This window comes from Canis aureus, chromosome 15 (genome assembly GCF_053574225.1).
Source record: "Canis aureus isolate CA01 chromosome 15, VMU_Caureus_v.1.0, whole genome shotgun sequence".
In the NCBI taxonomy this organism is placed as follows: domain Eukaryota; kingdom Metazoa; phylum Chordata; class Mammalia; order Carnivora; family Canidae; genus Canis; species Canis aureus.
Genome location: NC_135625.1, coordinates 40,411,956 through 40,429,594, shown reverse-complemented (window position 1 = coordinate 40,429,594; position 17,639 = coordinate 40,411,956). Strand labels below are relative to the sequence as shown.

At 34.1% G+C, this 17,639-nt stretch overlaps 1 protein-coding gene across 12 annotated transcripts in view; it reads right to left on the bottom strand.

Annotated features, from left to right (window-relative positions):
• ADAM32 (ADAM metallopeptidase domain 32) overlaps positions 1-17,639 on the bottom strand; it is a 181,765-nt gene that overhangs the window by 119,878 nt on the left and 44,248 nt on the right. For all 12 annotated transcript variants that reach the window (XR_013352994.1, XR_013352993.1, XM_077849240.1 and 9 more), the window contains 2 exons: positions 17,316-17,482; positions 6,164-6,245 (listed from right to left, as the gene is read on the bottom strand). Coding sequence is in view for 10 of the 12 variants with exons in the window: in XM_077849240.1 (XP_077705366.1) it covers positions 6,164-6,245; positions 17,316-17,482 (249 nt within the window). In the remaining 2 variants the exon portion in view is untranslated. The remainder of the gene's footprint in view (positions 1-6,163; positions 6,246-17,315; positions 17,483-17,639) is intronic.

Below are 17,639 nucleotides of genomic sequence, written 5' to 3'. Positions count from 1 at the left end.
TCTGTCCCCACACCTACCCAGGCAGGGAGCTGAGTCATAACCCTGCCCAATGCTGAATGTAGCTTCTGGACCCACCCGATCAAAAGCCAGGTCATAACACTTAGAAACTGCATAGTCCAGCAATATTCAAGTGGAGAGTATGGTAGGCATGGCTATTGTCCACAAAGCAAAAGCAATGGCACCTTTCAGCCATGGAACTTGGGGTACATGTCAGCTTAAGTTAAGACCACAAAAAGCCTTCCTGGGCTTAAAGTCAGTTCTGCCTAGACAGAGAAGCTGATTCAAACCCCATCCATGGCAGCATGTAGCTCCTGACCCTTTCAAACCAGACAGCTTAACTGCAAACAACTGAGAGGCTGCTTAGAAATGGCTCTCCTGCCCTGCTGGGGAATGGGATCTAATTCTCAGCCCTACTGACCACTGAGTATAGCTCCTGGCCCTAACTGAACAGAAAGCTTACCTGGTACATCTGAAAGCTGTGAAGCCTAGCATCACTTGAACAGAGAAAATGGCAGGCAGAGGTGATCATCCACAGAGCAAAACCAAGAGCACCATTTAACCATACAACTTGTGGTACGGGTCAGCTTGAGTCAAGAACACAAAGCCAGGACACCCGGGTGGCTCAGTGGTTGAGTACATGCCTTTGGCTCAGGTAGTGATCCTAGGGTCCTGGGATCGAGTCCCACATTGGGCTCCCCACAGGGAGCCTATTTCTCCCTTTGCCTGTGTCTCTGCTTCTCTCTGTGTGACTCTCATGAATAAATTTTTAAAACCTTAAAGAAAAAAGACCACAAAGCCAGCTGATTCTCACATTCCAAATTTGCAATTTAAAGAGCAACTAAAATACAAAGGAACCAGACCTAGAATTCTATCAAGTGGCCAGGAAACTGTGGAACACTTTCTAGGGCCAGAGGGGAAGGAGGGTATTATTGCTTATATTCCTTCTCCACCTTGATAGTACAGATAAACGCAGGGTCAGGGCACCTTAGCCCCCAGTGCCTCAGTAGGCCCTGGAGTCCTGGCCCACACCAGACCCAGAAGTCCCCCCAGAGAAGCCTCACAGCGTGGCCCCATTGTGGCATACACAGGGATATCCTTGGACAGTGTCGACAATAACAATAGCACCAGCCATCTCATCAAGGTGATATATGTGCAAAGTATCCTGAGGTACTCCAGGCAAAGACACAGAGAGCCCCAGACCCTGGCCAGTGCCTACTTCAGCTCCAGCCATCCCATCAGGGCAGCTGTGGTATGGAGTGCCCAGGACTTTCCGCCCACACCCATTACAGATCCCCAAGCCAACCAAAGCCATCAGGCACACACAGTCCACATAAGGATGTTCCTATAAAAGGCTGTTTCTTCAAGTCTAAGAGAAATGGCTATTCTATTTAATTCATAGAAACAAACATGAAAGACAAACAAAATGAAGCAACAGAGGAAGATGCTCCAAACTAAATAAGACAAAAACCTTGGGAAAAAAAGCTAAACAAAACAGAGATAAGAAACCTACCTGATAAAGAGATCAAAGAAATGGTCAAAAACATGCTCACTGAACTGGAAAAAAGAGAGGATGAACTCAGTGAGAACTTCAATAAAGAGACAGAAAATATTTTTTTAAAAAAACAATAGACCTGGGCAGCCCAGGTGGCTCAGCAGTTTAGCACCGCCTTCAGCCCAGGGCCTGATCCTGGGGCCCCAGGATTGAGTCCCACATTGGGCTCTCTGCATGGAGCCTGCTTCTCCCTCTGCCTGTGTCTCTGCTTCTCTCTCTCTCTCTTTCTCTGTCTCTGTGTGTCTCTCATGAATTAATAAAATCTTAAAAAAAAACAATAGACTAGAAGAATAGAATAAAATGAAAAAATATACTAGAGAGAATCAACAACATATGAGAGAATGCAGAAGATGAATTAATGATTGGGAAGACAGAGTAATAGAAAGTGCCCAAGCTGGGGTGCCTGGGTGGCTCAGTCAGCTAAGCGTCTGCCTTCAGTGCAGGTCATAATCTTGGTGTCCTGGGATCGAGCCCTGCACTGAGCTCTCTACTCAGCAGGGAGTCTACTTCTCCCTCTCTCTCTTCTTCTGTGCTCTCTCTTACTCTCTCTCAAATAAATAAATAAATAAAATCTTAAAAAAAAAAGTACCCAAGCTGAACAGCAAAAAAGTAAAACAATAAAAAACAAAAAGAATATTTTAAGGGATCTCTGGTACATCAAGCATACTAATATTCTCATTATAGGGACCCTAAAAAGAAAAAAGAGAGAGAAAAGAGCAGAACGCTTATTTAGATAAATAATGGCTGCAAATTTCACTAACCTCGGGATAGAAATACAACCAGATCCAGGAAGCACTGACAGCCACAAAATAAATAAATAAATAAATAAATAAATAAATAAATAAATAAATAAGCAAACAAACCATAGGAAATACACACCACAACACATAATAGGTAAAATGGTAAAGATTAAAAATAAAGAGAGAATCTTCAAAGTACCAAAAGCAAAACAACTAGTTATATACAAGAAACCCCATAATAATGCTATCAGCTGATTTTTCAGCAGAAACCTTGCAGGCCAAAAGGGAGTGGTATACATAATAAAAGTGCTAAAAGGAGAAAACTACAACAATAATACTCTCCCTGACAAAGTTATCATTCAGACTTTAAGGAAACAAAGAGTTTCTCAGACAAACAAAAGTTAAAAGAATTCATCACCACTAAACTGACCTTACAAGATATGTTAAAGGGACTTCTTTAAGTAAAAAAGATAATAATTAGAAGAAAATTATAAAAAGAAAAAAATTCATGAGTAAAAGAAACAAAGAAATGAGCACAGGGGAGAAAAAAGAGAGAGGGGGGCAAACCAAGAAACAGACTCTCAACTGCAGAGAACAAACTGATGGTTATTAGATGGGAGGTGGGTTGGGGGATAGGTGAAATAGGTGATGGGGCTTAAGGAGGGCACTTGTGATGAGACCGGCTGTTGTATGGAAGTGTTGAATCACTAAATTGTACACCTGAAAGTAATTTTATACTGCATATTAACTAACTGGAACTTAAATAGAAGCTAAAAAAAGAATGAAATCATGCCATTTGCAACAACATGAATGAATAGATGCAGAAGGTATAATGCTATGTGAAGTAAGTCAATCAGAGAAAGATAAATACCATATGATATCACTCACACGAGGAACTTAAGAAACACAACAAATGAAGGGGGAAAAAAGAAGCAAACCAAAAACCAGATTCCTAACTATAAAGAACAAACTGATGGTTACTGAAGAGGAGGTGGGGAGACATGGGCAAAACAGGTGAAGGAGATTAAGAGTACATATCTTGATAAGCACTGAGTAATAAATAGAATTATTCAATCACTGTATTGTATACCTGAAATGAATATAACTATATACTAACTATACCAGAAATAAAATTTTTTAAAAGACCAATATGAATACCTGATACATTTAGGATATAAACCCTAGGATGCCAGAGAAAGAAGTGTCATTGAAAGAAAAGTCTGGTCTACAAATGAATTCTGAACTGGCCTACATTCAGCCCTATGAAGACATAAACTTTTATCTTGAACTCAATATATAATACCCAATTCAAAGAGAAAAACAATAATACACTAAACAATAAAATAAACTGGAAACTAAAGAAACAAACAAATAAAATAGTCAAGAGATACTCCATAAAAATAGGAAGCGTTCTAAGAAAAGGAAGATGAAATTCAATTTTCTATGGCAGTGATTTCACTGATAAAAGTTAAAAAAGTGAGAAAAATAATTAAACATCTCCATTAGATCCTGATGCCTAAAAGGTCATCTTTTGACCATCAAAGCTTTACTAGCATAATAATATATTTATTTCTTTACCCGAGTTAATATTATTTATGTATTCACATATAAAATATTATTTACTAATTTAATTTTTAAATTAACCTATAGACAAAGTATAAAAGTTTTTATAGAATAAGTTATAAATTTTATAAATCTTGACAATGGATATAAGAAGTGTTCAATTATTTTAAATTCTTATTTTTCAAAGCAAGTAATCAATGGGCATTGCCTAAGGTAAGTCAATATAATATAAATAATAAGGGATGCCCAGGTGGCTCAGCAGTTGAGCCTCTGCCTTCCACCTAGGACATGATCCTGGAGTCCTGAGATCGAGTCCCATATTGGGCTCCCTGCATGGAGCCTACTTCTCTCTCTGTGTCTCTGCCTCTCTCTGTCTGTCATGAATAAATAAATAAAATCTTAAAATATATATATAAATAATAAGATATGAATAATAAAAATATAAATATCAAAATTATAAGATCATGTGATAATGTGTATCGTGCACATATATGTACAACTATAAAGTATATATAATATGTAATGATATAAAATAATTTTAAAAATTTATAAAAATTTATTAAAAATATTTTATAACCCAAATAAATGTTTGCTTGTAGATGTAAAATTGGAATAATAGTCTTACCAATAAAATAACTTCAAAGTGAAAATAATGATTAAGCAAAAAGTATGACAGATTCTTTAAAATGTTTCAAACCTTCAAAGACTCAATGTGGGACTCAATCCCGAGTCCCTGGGATCAAGGGACCTGAGCTGAAGCACCTGAGCTGAAGACAGACGCTCAACCACTGAGCCATCTAGGCGCCCAAAGAGCATATTTACTTTAAATAATAAATTTAGCTGCTAGAAGAACTTAACCAGAAATTATAAAGTATTAAATAGGACTACTTGAAGAAGATGAGGAAGAATTACTATTAACTTTTGCTTTTTATACTCATAATTAAAACAATTTTTGCCCTGTACATGCATAAATTTTGTAATAAGAGTATCAGAAATAAAAATATGCACTGCAAAATCCCATTTTTACAAAAATGTAAGGAGAAGGAGCCACAGTAACAGATAAAAACACAATATAGAAGATACATATTAATCAAAATATAAATAGTGATTATCACTTCCTGATTGGGGAGATGCCATAAATTTATACAAATGTCCTTATATATTCTATATGCTTTTAAAAGGGTACATAACATATTTTATACTTTAGGGATGCCTAGGGTGCCCCTGGTTGAGTGTCTGCCGTTGGCTCAGGGCATAATCCCAAGATCCTGGGATGGAGTCCCACATCAGGCTCTCTGCAAGGAGGCTGCTTCTCCCTCTACCTATGTCTCTGCCTCTCTCTGTGTCTCTCATGAATGAATAAATAAAATCTTTAAAAATTTATTTTATAATTTAAAATAATTTTTAGTTAGTTTTTAAAAAATTTGTAAATTTGTTTTTTAAAAAAGTAATAGGGTGGGAAAATTGCTCAACCAATTACTCTTTCAATGATGCATCTAATTGTATCATTTATTTTTTACATATATAAAATATTTATAAATGTTATTAATTTTTAAAAGAGACATAAATATTTCAATGATGCATCTAATTATAATTAATAATTATAATTTAAAATAAATTCTCCAGTGGTGATCCCAGGGACTGGGGATTGAGAGTCCCACATCAGGTTTCCTGCAAGGAGGCTGCTTCTCCCTCTACCTATGTCTCTGCCTCTCTCTGCCTCTCTCTCTCTGCCTCTCTACTTTTTTTTAAAAAAGTAATAGGGTGGGAAAATTGCTCAACCAATTACTCTACCTTTCAATGATGCATCTAATTGTATCATTTATTTTTTACATATATAAAATATTTATAAATGTTATTAATTTTTAAAAGAGACATAGATATTTCTTTTACTCTTTGAAGGTTTGAAACATTTTAAAGAATTTCTGTCATACTTTTTATTTAATCATTGTTTTCACTTTGAAGTTATTTTACTGGTAAGACTATTATTCCAATTTTACATCTACAAGCAAACATCTATTTGGGTTATAAAATATTTTTTAAAAATTTTTTAAATTATTTTTTACACATAATGTTTCATGATGCACTATTCTATATATTAAGGAATACATGTGTATTTCTGATATTTTTATTCTACTTTCACAAAATACTCTCCCTTCTACACATTTCAAATTTTTAACAGTAGTAGAAAGTAAGTGTAATCTCTCAATGCAAGTATAAGTATGAACTGTATAAAATCTTTGCTATAATGTTGAATGATTTTTAAATGTATAAATTTTTTAAATAGTAAGATTAAATAATTACATACCAAAGCAATTCCAGCAGAATAATGAGTAACACACATCTTTCCAGGAATTGTGGCTCCCATATAATCTTGATAATCTCTATACCTAAATAAATAAGTATGTATTTATAATTAACTTTGACAATTCAAAGGTGAGAATTGCTGCTAGTAATTAACTCTGTAGTCCATAAAATCATAAGTCTGAAGCAAACTGATGTACAACCTTTCCATACATCTTTATTGTTTCCAATTTGGAAGACATTCATTAAGCACACCATATTTCTAAAATATATCCAGTGGATCCAGGTTTTTTTATGGCTTTACTGTTTTCATCACATTTATTTAGGATTACTAAAGCCTCTGAACAAAACACTTTGATCAAAAGTATTTTGCTAAGTAACAACGAAAAATAGTTTTAATACATGGATTAAAAATGTTCATTTTCTTGTAGAAAAACTTACCAGTTTCTCATAAGAATGACTTTATGGTTCCATAACTTAACATTATTATGTCTGCTTTGAATAAGGGCCCATATAAATTGTCATATAATTAATAGCACCATTATCAGAGATTTTTCATAAAAATTACTCCACGTAATTCTCAAATCAAGCCAGTGAAATAAATATTATTATCCCCATTGAACAAATCATACATCAGATGAGACGTATAAGTAAATTTCTCAAGGTAGCAAGATTAATAAGTGCTAGTGAAAGATATGAATTTAGGGAATCTGAATCCAGAGTCATACTCTCAAATACTAAGATGTAGACACTCCAAACATATTCTGCCATCTTTAGAGCCTCCATCAAAGCAAACATTTCAAGATGTATATAAAGAAACTTATTTCAATTATCAATTAAAACATCCCCTCAGTTTCAACTGCACTTCACATTCCACTGTCTCCCTACTGCTGCCTTTATTCTGTCTCTCTGATATTTTTCTGTATCTAAGCCTTGTTTTTCTATATCTAAACACTTGTTTGCAAGTATTCACTCTTAACATGCAACCTTGGCTTCCCCCCCGCCCAAGGTTTAAAGTATTCTTCACATTCTTTTTTAATCCAAGACAGTGTACTAAAAGATTGTGCAAATGCAAGGATGTTTGCTCTCACCACTAGTATTCAGCATCATACTAGAGGTCCTAGCCTGTTAAGGCAAGAAAATAAAATAAAAGATATTTGATTGGAAAGGAAGGAATATAGTCTTCTCTGTTTATAGATGATGTGATTGTCTACCTAGGAAATCCCACAGTATATAAATAAGCTACTAGAACAAAGTGTGTTCAGCAGGTTTGCATGTTTCAAAGTCAACTATAAAGTCAATCTGATTTTTATATACTAGCAATAAAATATTTGAAACTAAAGTAAAATGAAACATTTACAATAGTGCTAATGTTATTTAAGGGTACAAACATGCAATGAGTAGTCAATAAGACCTAGAGATCTAATACACAGTATAGTAGATATAGATAACAATGTTGCATTATAATCTTTAAATCTGCTAGAAGCCTAGAACTTTATTATTCCAAGTATTAAAAGAGAAATGATAATTATATAACATGACAGATGTGCTTATTACCACTACAATGGCAATCATATAATACACAAGTGTATTTATTAACATGTTACATACCTCAAATTTACAGTGATATGTAACATTCAAATAGATTTGAATAAAAAATTAAAAAAATAAATATTTTTCCATTTTGTGTTCAAAAAAGAAGAAAAAAATAGCACCAAAGACATGATATACTAGGATATAAAGCCAACATAATGTGAGAAAGATCTGTATGCTGATAAAGCACTGATATATCTGTATACTGACAGAACTATATGCTACAGAACACTGATGAAAGAAATTAAAGATCTAAATAAATGGAAGAATATACCAAGGTGGCTGATTGGAACACTTAGTGTTATTTAGCTATCAGTTCCCCCTAAACTACTATATAGACTCTACGCAGTTCCAATCAACATTCCAGCAAGATATTTAATAGTAACTGAGAATTTTAATCTAATATTTACATAGCAAGGCAAAAACTTAGAATAACCAAAACAATTTTCAAAAAGAAAAAAACACATTTGGAGAACTTATACTACTTGATTTAAATGATTTTTATAAAACTATAGTAATCAAGGCAGTGTGTTATCAACAAAAGGATAGAACAAAAATAGACTCTTACATAAAAAGTCAAATGATTTTTGACAAAAGTAGCAAAAGCAAATAAATGGAGAAACTATAGTCTTTTTAAGAATTGCTGAATAATTCATTATTCATATGCAAAAAATGGCATTCTCCATATCTCATAGCATATACAATAGTTAACTCAAAATGCGTAATAAATCTAAATAAGAAAAACTTAAAACTATAAGGCTTCTAGGAAAAGATATAGTAATCTGTAAACTTGGGTAAGGCAAAGATATTTTTAGGTACAATATCAAAAGCATGATTCATAAAATAAAAATTGTTAATAATGAATTCATCAAAATCTGCTTTTTAAAATAATACTGTTAAGAAAATGTAAAGATAACTCACAGCCAGAAAATATTCTGAAATCATATATATTATAAAGGACATGTACCTGAATGCTTAAAGAATACTTAATAGGAAGAGCTGGTCTAAGATGGCAACATAGTAAGATCCTGATCTTACCAACTCCATAGACACACCAAATCTACATCTATTTATAGAGCAATTCTTCCTGAAAAAGAACTAAGGGCTAACTGAACAGCTTCTGTACAACAAAAGATAGAAAGGCAAGAGAGAATGGCAAGACAGAAGGAAACACAGTAATGAAGAGAACCCCCACATCCAACACTGAACAGCGAACAGCGTTTGAAAAGGTATAGTACTGAGCGACCAGAATAGATTCATCTGCCCCAAGCTATCGTGCCCCCAAAATCTCCAGCCCATGCCCATCTGGGTTCCAGCTGCCTCACCAGGACACTCCCACCCTGAGTACCCCAGAATACCCCAGATTGCATTCACTTTAGCTTCAGCTGTCCTGCCATGGTACCCTCTGCACAGAACACCCCAGAATCCTCTGGTCTGCATCCAATCTTGGCTCCAGCAGTCCAGCCTGAGCAGAGTCCCAGAACACCATGGCTTGTATCCACTTCAGCTTCAGCTATCCTGTTACGACTCCCTTTGTATAGAAAGCTAGGGTACCACCTTGCCTGCACCCACTTCAACTTCAGCTGTCCTGCCAAGATGCTCGCTGTGCAGAGAGCCAGGGAGCCCATTAGGTTGCAATCACTTCAGATTCAGCTGTCATATCAGGATACCCTCTGTGTGTAGAGCCTCAGACCACCCCAGCCCACACCCACTTCAGCTCTGGCTATCCTACCAGAGCAGCTCCAGCATAGAGTACACCATGGCCCCTAACCCACTTCATCCACAACTCCAGCCAGGAAAAGTCAACAAGCACACACAGTCTATACAAGGATGAATATACACAAGACCATTCCTCCAAGTTTAAGAAAGGTAGATTTTCTAATTAATAGAAACAAATACAGAAATTCAAGAAAAATGAAGATACAAGGGAATTGCTCCAAAAGAAAGAACAAGACATCAGAAAAATAACTACATGAAAAAGAGATAAGCAATATGCCTGATAAAGAATTTTTTTTAATTTTTATTTATTTATGATAGTCACACACAGAGAGAGAGAGAGAGAGGCAGAGACATATAGGCAGAGGGAGAAGCAGGCTCCATGCACCAGGAGCCCGACATGGGATTCAATCCTGGGTCTCCAGGATCGTGCCCTGGGCCAAAGGCAGGTGCTAAACCGCTGCGCCACCCAGGGATCCCCTGATAAAGAATTTAAAGTAATGATCACAAAGATGCTCACTGGACTGGACAGAAAAGTGGAAAAGCTCAGTGATACCCTCAATAAAAGGAAAGTATTTTTTAAAAATCAATCTGACTTGAAGAATACAATAAATTTTAAAAAATACTAGAACCAACAGTATATTAGTAGATGCATAAGAATGGATCAGCAATCTGGAAGACAGAATCATGGAAAGCACTCAAGCTGAACAGCAAAAAGAAAAAGGCATTTTTAAAAAGTGAAAATAGGTCTAGGGACCCACTGGACATCATCAAGCAGACATTCTCTTCATCATTAGAGTCCAAGAATGAAAATAGAGAGAGAAAGGAGCAGAAAACTTATTTGAAATAATAGGTAAAAACCTCCCTAACTTTGGGAAGGCAATAGGAAGCCAGGTTCAGGAAGTAAGAGTTCCAAGCAAGATGAACCTGAAAAGGTCCACACCACATACTCTACCTGGCAAAGTCATCATTCAGAATTGAAAGAGAAATAAAGAATTTACCAGATGAACAAAAATTAAAGGATTTTATCACCTCTAAACCTCCTCACAATAAATGTTAAAGGGACTTTAAGTGGAAAAAAAAAGCCATAATTAGAGGTAAATTATGAGTCAAAAGATACAAAGTATGACCACATACATATAAAATGTAAAGGAGGGTGTAAAAAATAAAAAGACCATGAACTTTAAATACAGACTATTAAATACTTAGGAGGTTACATGTGAACATCATGGTAACCATAAACCCAAAAACTATAATAGATACACATAAAATAAAGAAAGCCAAACATAACACTACATTAACTCATCAATCACAAAAAGAGATCAAGAAGGAACAGAAAACAACAAAAACAACCAGAAAACAATTAAAATTGCAAAAGTATATTATCTGTCAATAATTACTTTAAATTTAAATGATCCAAATGGTCCAATTAAGACACAGCGTGGCAAAATGGGCAAAAAACAAGAACTACCTATATGTTGCCTATGAGACTCTTACTTTAGGCCTAATGAGACTCTTACTTAGGCCCTAAAGAAAGGCCATCCTTTCACATACAGAGAGAAAGTGAAAGGATGAAAAAAGATATTCCATGCAAATGAAAGTGGGAGAGGAAAAAAGCCAGAGTAGCAATTCTTATATTGGATAAAATAGACTTTAAAACAAAAATGGTAAAAAGAGACAAAGATATTACATAATGATAAAAGGAAATAGTCCAATAAGAGAATATTATAAATATCTATGTACTCAACATTGGAAAATCTAAGTACATAAAGAAAATATTAACCAATATAAAGGGAGAAATTGACAATAATACAGAAATAGTAGAGGACTTTAGTACTTCATCTACATCTATTAATAGATCATCCACACATAAAACCAAAAAACAAACAGCATCTTTGAACAACATATTAGAACTGATGGACTTAACAAATATATATGCAGTATATTCCACACAAAACCAGCAGAATATACATTCTTTCAAGTGCACATGGAGCATGCTCCAAGATAGGTCACGTTAGGACACAAAATAATGTCTCAACAAATTTAAGAAGACTGAAATTATATCATGCATTTTTTCTGACCACAATAATATGACACTAGAAATCAATATGAGAAAAAACTAAACATGTAGAGACTAAATAACATGCTACTAAACAAAGAAATCAAACAGAAAATCTTTTTTTAAATGCACAAAGACAGATGAAAATGAAAACACAATGGTCCAAAATCCATGGCACTCAGAGGAACTCAGAGAAAGCAGTTCTAAGAAGAAAACTGATGGCAATACAGACCCACCTCAAAACAAGAAAAATCTCAGTCTAACCTTACACCTAAATGAATTATAACAAGTTCAAAGTTAGTAGAAGGAAGGAAACAATAAAGATCAGAAATAAATGAAATAAAGACTAAATATTTAATAGAAAAGATCAAGGAAACCAATAGCTAGTTTTTTGAAAAGATAAACAAAATGATTATCTTTTACTGTTTTTTAGGTACTTTTTGTTTTCTCTTTTGGTATTTTTGACCTGTTGATTGTTCAGTAGCATGATGCTTAAGCTCTATACATTTGTGAATTTTCCAGTTTTCTTCTTGTATTGATTACTAGTTCCCTACAATTATGATCAGCAAAGATGCCAGATGTGCTTTAAATCTTCTTAAATTTATTAAGACCTATTTTATGTCCTTCCATATGATCCTAACATGATAATATTCTACATGTCCTTGAGAAGAATATGCATTCTCTTGGTTTTAAATGTAATGTAGTGGTGCCTGGGTGGCTCAGTCAGTTAAACATCTGACTTCAGCTCAAGGTCATGATCTCAGAGTCCTGGCTGGAGCTCTGCATCAAGCTCCCCACTACTTGTCCCTCTCTTTCTTCTTCTACCCTTCCCTCTGCTCCTACTCATTCTCTTTCCCTCATAAATAAATAAATAAATAATAAATATTCTGTACATTCAAATCCATCTGATCTAATATGTTAAGACCATTGTTTCCTTTTTGAATTTCTGCCTGGTTTTATCACTTCACTTTCAGCATGTGTGCCTCCTTATGTATGAAGTGAGTACACTGGAGGCACTGCAAAGATGTGTCTTATTTTTTATCCATTCAGCCACTCTGTCTTTTGATTGCAGAAGTTAGTCCATTTACGTTTAAAGCAATTATAGAAAGAGATGTGTTTTTTTTATTATTATTCAAGTAAGGTTAACATACAGTATTTTATTAGTTTCAGGTGTACAGTATAATAATTCAACAATTCTATACATTTCTCAGTGCCCTTCATAATAGGTGTATATTTACCTTCTCTGTTTCACCCACTCCACTACCCACCTCCCTACTGACAACCACCAGTTTGTTCTCTGTATTTGAGAGTCAGTCCCTTTTTTCTTTATTCACTGGTTTTGTTTCTTAAATTCTACATATGAGTGAAATCACATAGTATTTACACTTCACTAACTTATTTCACTTAGCATTATACCTGAATTATGGTCATGAACTATGGTTTTTATCTTTTCTCTTGTTTAATGGGATATATCACATTGATTTGCAAATATTGAACCACTCTTGCATCTCTGGAATAAATTCCATTTTATCATGATGAATGCCTTTATGTATTGTTGCATTTGGTTTGCTAATATTTTGTTGAGGATTTTTGCATCCATGTTCATCAGAGATATTAGCCTGTAGTTTTCTTTTTCTGTAGTGTATTTATTTGGTTTTGGTTCTAAGGTCATGATAGCCCCCTAGAAGAAATTTGTAAGTTTCCCTTTTTTTATTCTTTCAAAAAGTTTGATAAAAATAGGTATTAACTCATGTTTAAAGTTTGGTAGAATTCACCTGTGAAGTCAAATATTCCTGGACTTTTATTTTTTTATTACTGAGTCAATTCATTACTAGGAGTTAGCCTGTTCAAATTTTCTATTTCATCCTGATTCAGTTGTGGAAGATTATGTGTTTATAGGAATTTATCCATTTCTTCTAGGTCGTCCAATTTTTAGCATATAATTTTTCATGACCTTCTCTCATAATCTTTCATTTTTCTATGGTGTTGGCTGTTATTTCTTCCTTTATCATTTTACTTATTTGAGTCTTCTTTCTTATGAAAATGGCTAAAGGTTTATCAATTTTGTTGGATCTTTTCAAGGAAGAAGTTCCTGGTTTCATTGATCTATTTGTCTATATTTCACTTATTTCTCCTCTAACATTTATTATACACCTCCTTCTACTGGCTTTAGGTTTTCAATGTTCTTCTTTTTCTAGCTCCTTTATGTGTAAAACTTAGGTTGCTTACTGAAGATTTTTTTTGCTTCTTGAGTAGGCCTGTATTGCTATAGGTTTTCTTGCATCTCAAAGATTCTGAGGTATTTTGTTTTCATTTTGTCTCCATACATTTTTTTCCTTTGATCTTGGTTGACTGTTTATTAGCATGATATTTTAGCCTCCATGTATTTGTACTCTTTCCAGATTTTTTGTGATTGATTTCTAGTTTCATACTATTGTGGTCAGAAAAGACACATGATATGATTTCAATATTTTTTTAATGTATTGAGAATAGTTTTGTGGCTTTACATGTGATATATTCTGGAGAAGGTTCCATGTGCACCTGAATGTGTATTTTACCTTTTTTAGATGGAATGTTTTGAATGTATCTGTTAGATCCAATTAGTACAATGTGTAACTCAAACCACTGTTTCCTTGTTGATTTTATGTCTCAATAATTGGTCTGTTGAAATAAATGAGGCATTAAAGTCCCCTATTTTTATTGTATTACTGTCAATTTCTTCCTTTACGTCTGTCCATATGCGTTATTCTTTATTTAGTATAATTTTCAGCTATTATTTCTACAAGTATCGCAGAAATTTTCTACAACAAAATATTAGCAAACCAAATGCAACAATACATAAAAAATTTTGTCTCCTTTCCTCTCTCTTCTGGGATTCCTATAATTCAAAGGTTATTACATTTGATAATGTTACTGAGTTCCTTTAATCTATTCTCATTTTTTATTATTCTTTTTTCTTTTTCAGTTCAATTTGGTTACTTTCCTTTAGTTTGTCTTCCAGATCACTGATCCTTTCTTCTGCTTCCTCTAATATGACATTGATTCCTTCTAGTGTATTTTTAATTTCAGTTCTTGAGTTCCTCATCTCTGATTATATATTTTCTATCTCTTTATTGAAGGTCTCACTATGAGCTTCCACTATTTATTAAGTCCAGCAGGTATCTTTATGATCATTACTTTGAATTCTTTATCAGGTTTATAGGTTACCTCTGTTTCATTTAGCTCATCTGCTGTGGTTTTGTCCTGTTCTTTCATTTGGGACATATTGCTCTGTTTCCTCATTTTGTCTTCTGTGTTTGTTCCTGTCTATTAGGAAAGTCAGCTATGTCTCCTAATCTTGAAAGTAGTGGCCTTATGAAGAAGCAGTCCTGTGGTGCCCTGCAGCACAACATCTCCTGTTCACCAGAACCAAGCACTTCAAAGGTGTCCCCTGTGTGTACTGTGTGTGCCCCACTGTTGTGGTTCAATCACATCTGCCTTCAGTACAGTTGAATACAATGGCCCACTTGACCTTCTGTCAGCAGGATTTGGTCCTGTGCTATATTAAAGGGCCAATCAACCACAAATAGACATTTTTCCAAAGAAGACATACAGAGGACCAATAGACATATAAAAAGTTGCTCAACGTCACAAATCAAAATTACAATGAGATATCCTCCCCCACCTGTCAGAATGGCTAACATCAACTACACAAGAAACAACAGGAATTGGTGAGGATGTGAAGAAAGAGGAACCCTCTTGCACTGTTGGTGAGAATGTGAACTGGTGCAGCCACTGTGGAAAACAGTATGGAGGTTCCTCAAAAAGGTAAAAATAGGACTACCCTATGATTCAGCAATTGCACTATTTGCCCAAAGAATACAAAAATACTAATTCAAAGGGATACATGTGCCCCAATATTTATAACATTATGTACAACAGGCAAATTATGGAAACAGCTCAAATGTCTACTGAGAGATTAATGGATAAAGAAGTAGTGGTATAAACGTATACAACTGAATATTACTCAGCCATAAAAAAGAATGAAATCTTGCCATTTGCGATGATGATATGGATGGAGCTTGATAACTTTACATTAAGTGAAATAAGTCAATCAGAGAAAGACAAATACCATATGATTTCACTCATATGTGGGATTTGGAAAGCAAAACAAATGAGCATAGGGAAGAAAATGGAGAAGCAAATCAAGAAACAGATTCTTAACTATAGAGAACAAACTGATAGTTATCAGAGGGGAGGTAGGTGAGGGGACGGGTTAAATAGGTGCTGAGGATTGAGGAGTACAATTGTGATGAGCACTGGGTGTTGTATGTAAGTGTTGAATCACTATATGGTACCCCTGAAACTAATGTAACACTGTATGTTAACTGAAACTAAAACTTAACAATAAGTAAATAAATAAATAAATAAATAAATAAATAAATAAATAAATAAAACTGACATTAGTTAATCAAACTGGTAAAAATGGAAAGAGAAATGACACTTATTGCTGGCAGAGATGTGGGAAAAATTTTAATCTCACACTTGCAAAGGAAATACTGACATACCAACTTAATAATATGTATATACAGACTTGTTGAAAGATATTGTGGATTATAATTGTTACATAATTTTATATGAGTTCAATTAAAAATATATAGTTATAATTGATCATTAGAAAAGTTGTATTTATTTATTCAACAAATAAACTGGAAAGAAAATGTGACAGAGATGAAACCCACAGATGTAAAGAGACTAAGAGACATATCAAATGAATGCAATGTGTGGACTTTGCATGGATGTTGACTTGAACCAATCAATTGTAATATATAAAATATTTTAGACAATATGAAAAATTTGAACCCTGACTAAACAATGACGACTTTAAGGAATTGCCATTTTTTAGGTGTGATAATTATATTGTGAATATTTTTTAAAGAATCCTTATCTTTCAGAGATAAGTAATTAATAATATGACACATAGGACTTTCTTCAAAATAACTGAGTTTCAGGGGGTGAGAAAAAGAAGAGTTAAGCAGAAGTTGACAATTGTTTTATGGATATGTAAGGTATATAAGGATTCATTATTTTACTTTCTCAGCTTCTGTTATACTTGAAATTTCCCATAACAAAAACTAGAACAAAACAAAAAAAGAAAATTACTACTTAAAAATAATGCAGGAAATTCATTAGGATAAATTTTTTTTAAAGATTTTATTTATTTATTCATGAGAGACAGAGAGAGAGAAAGAGAGAGAGAGAGAGAGAGAGAGGCAGAGACACAGCAGAGGGAGAAGCAGGCTCCATGCAGAGAGCCCAACGTGGGACTTGATCCTGGGTCCCCAGGATCAGGCCCTAGGCTGAAGGTGGTGCTAAACCGCTGAGCCACCTGGCTGCCCAGGATAAATTATTTTTAACCTACTTTCCCAAGCCTTTGATCAAAACTTCATAACAAAAATATAAACTCCATATAAACGCCATAAAATAAATCCCATTTTTTAGGTAGTGGTTAAGATTATGGGTTCTAATGTTAAAACCTGTGAGTTCAAACCAGACGATACCACTAAACCGAAGAATCCTGAAATTGTTTTACCTCTAGAAATGTCAATCTCCTCATTAGTAAAAAACTAATAAGCACAGAAATAAATTTTAGCAAGCTTTTTTAAACTGACAACCGTGAAAGAGAATACGAGGCCTGAATGAAGCACATAATGTATCAATAGTCACCAATGAGTAAAAATTCCCTAAATTAAGCTACATCATTATCACAGATCTTCGCTTTCTAAGGATAATGAAACATTATTCTTACATGAATAGATATGCAGTATCATGAGGCCTTACAGTAAGATAGAACTTTTTCCATTCTAAAAATCTATGCAGTACTTCATCTGCCTCACCAACTGTAGAAATCTTATTTTTATCTGACCACAACTCCAATGATGACAGCACAACAGTAACTTTAAATTGGGCAAACATCTAAAAACAAAAGGGATAAACACATGAAAAATTAATCTTTGTTATTTTACAATAACCAAGAAATTAATTCAATGCTTTGACAAATCCACACTCAGTCTGTACAAATGGCTTTCACTCTTTAGAGATGCCAAGTTAATGCAAATTATAATTTCAAAAC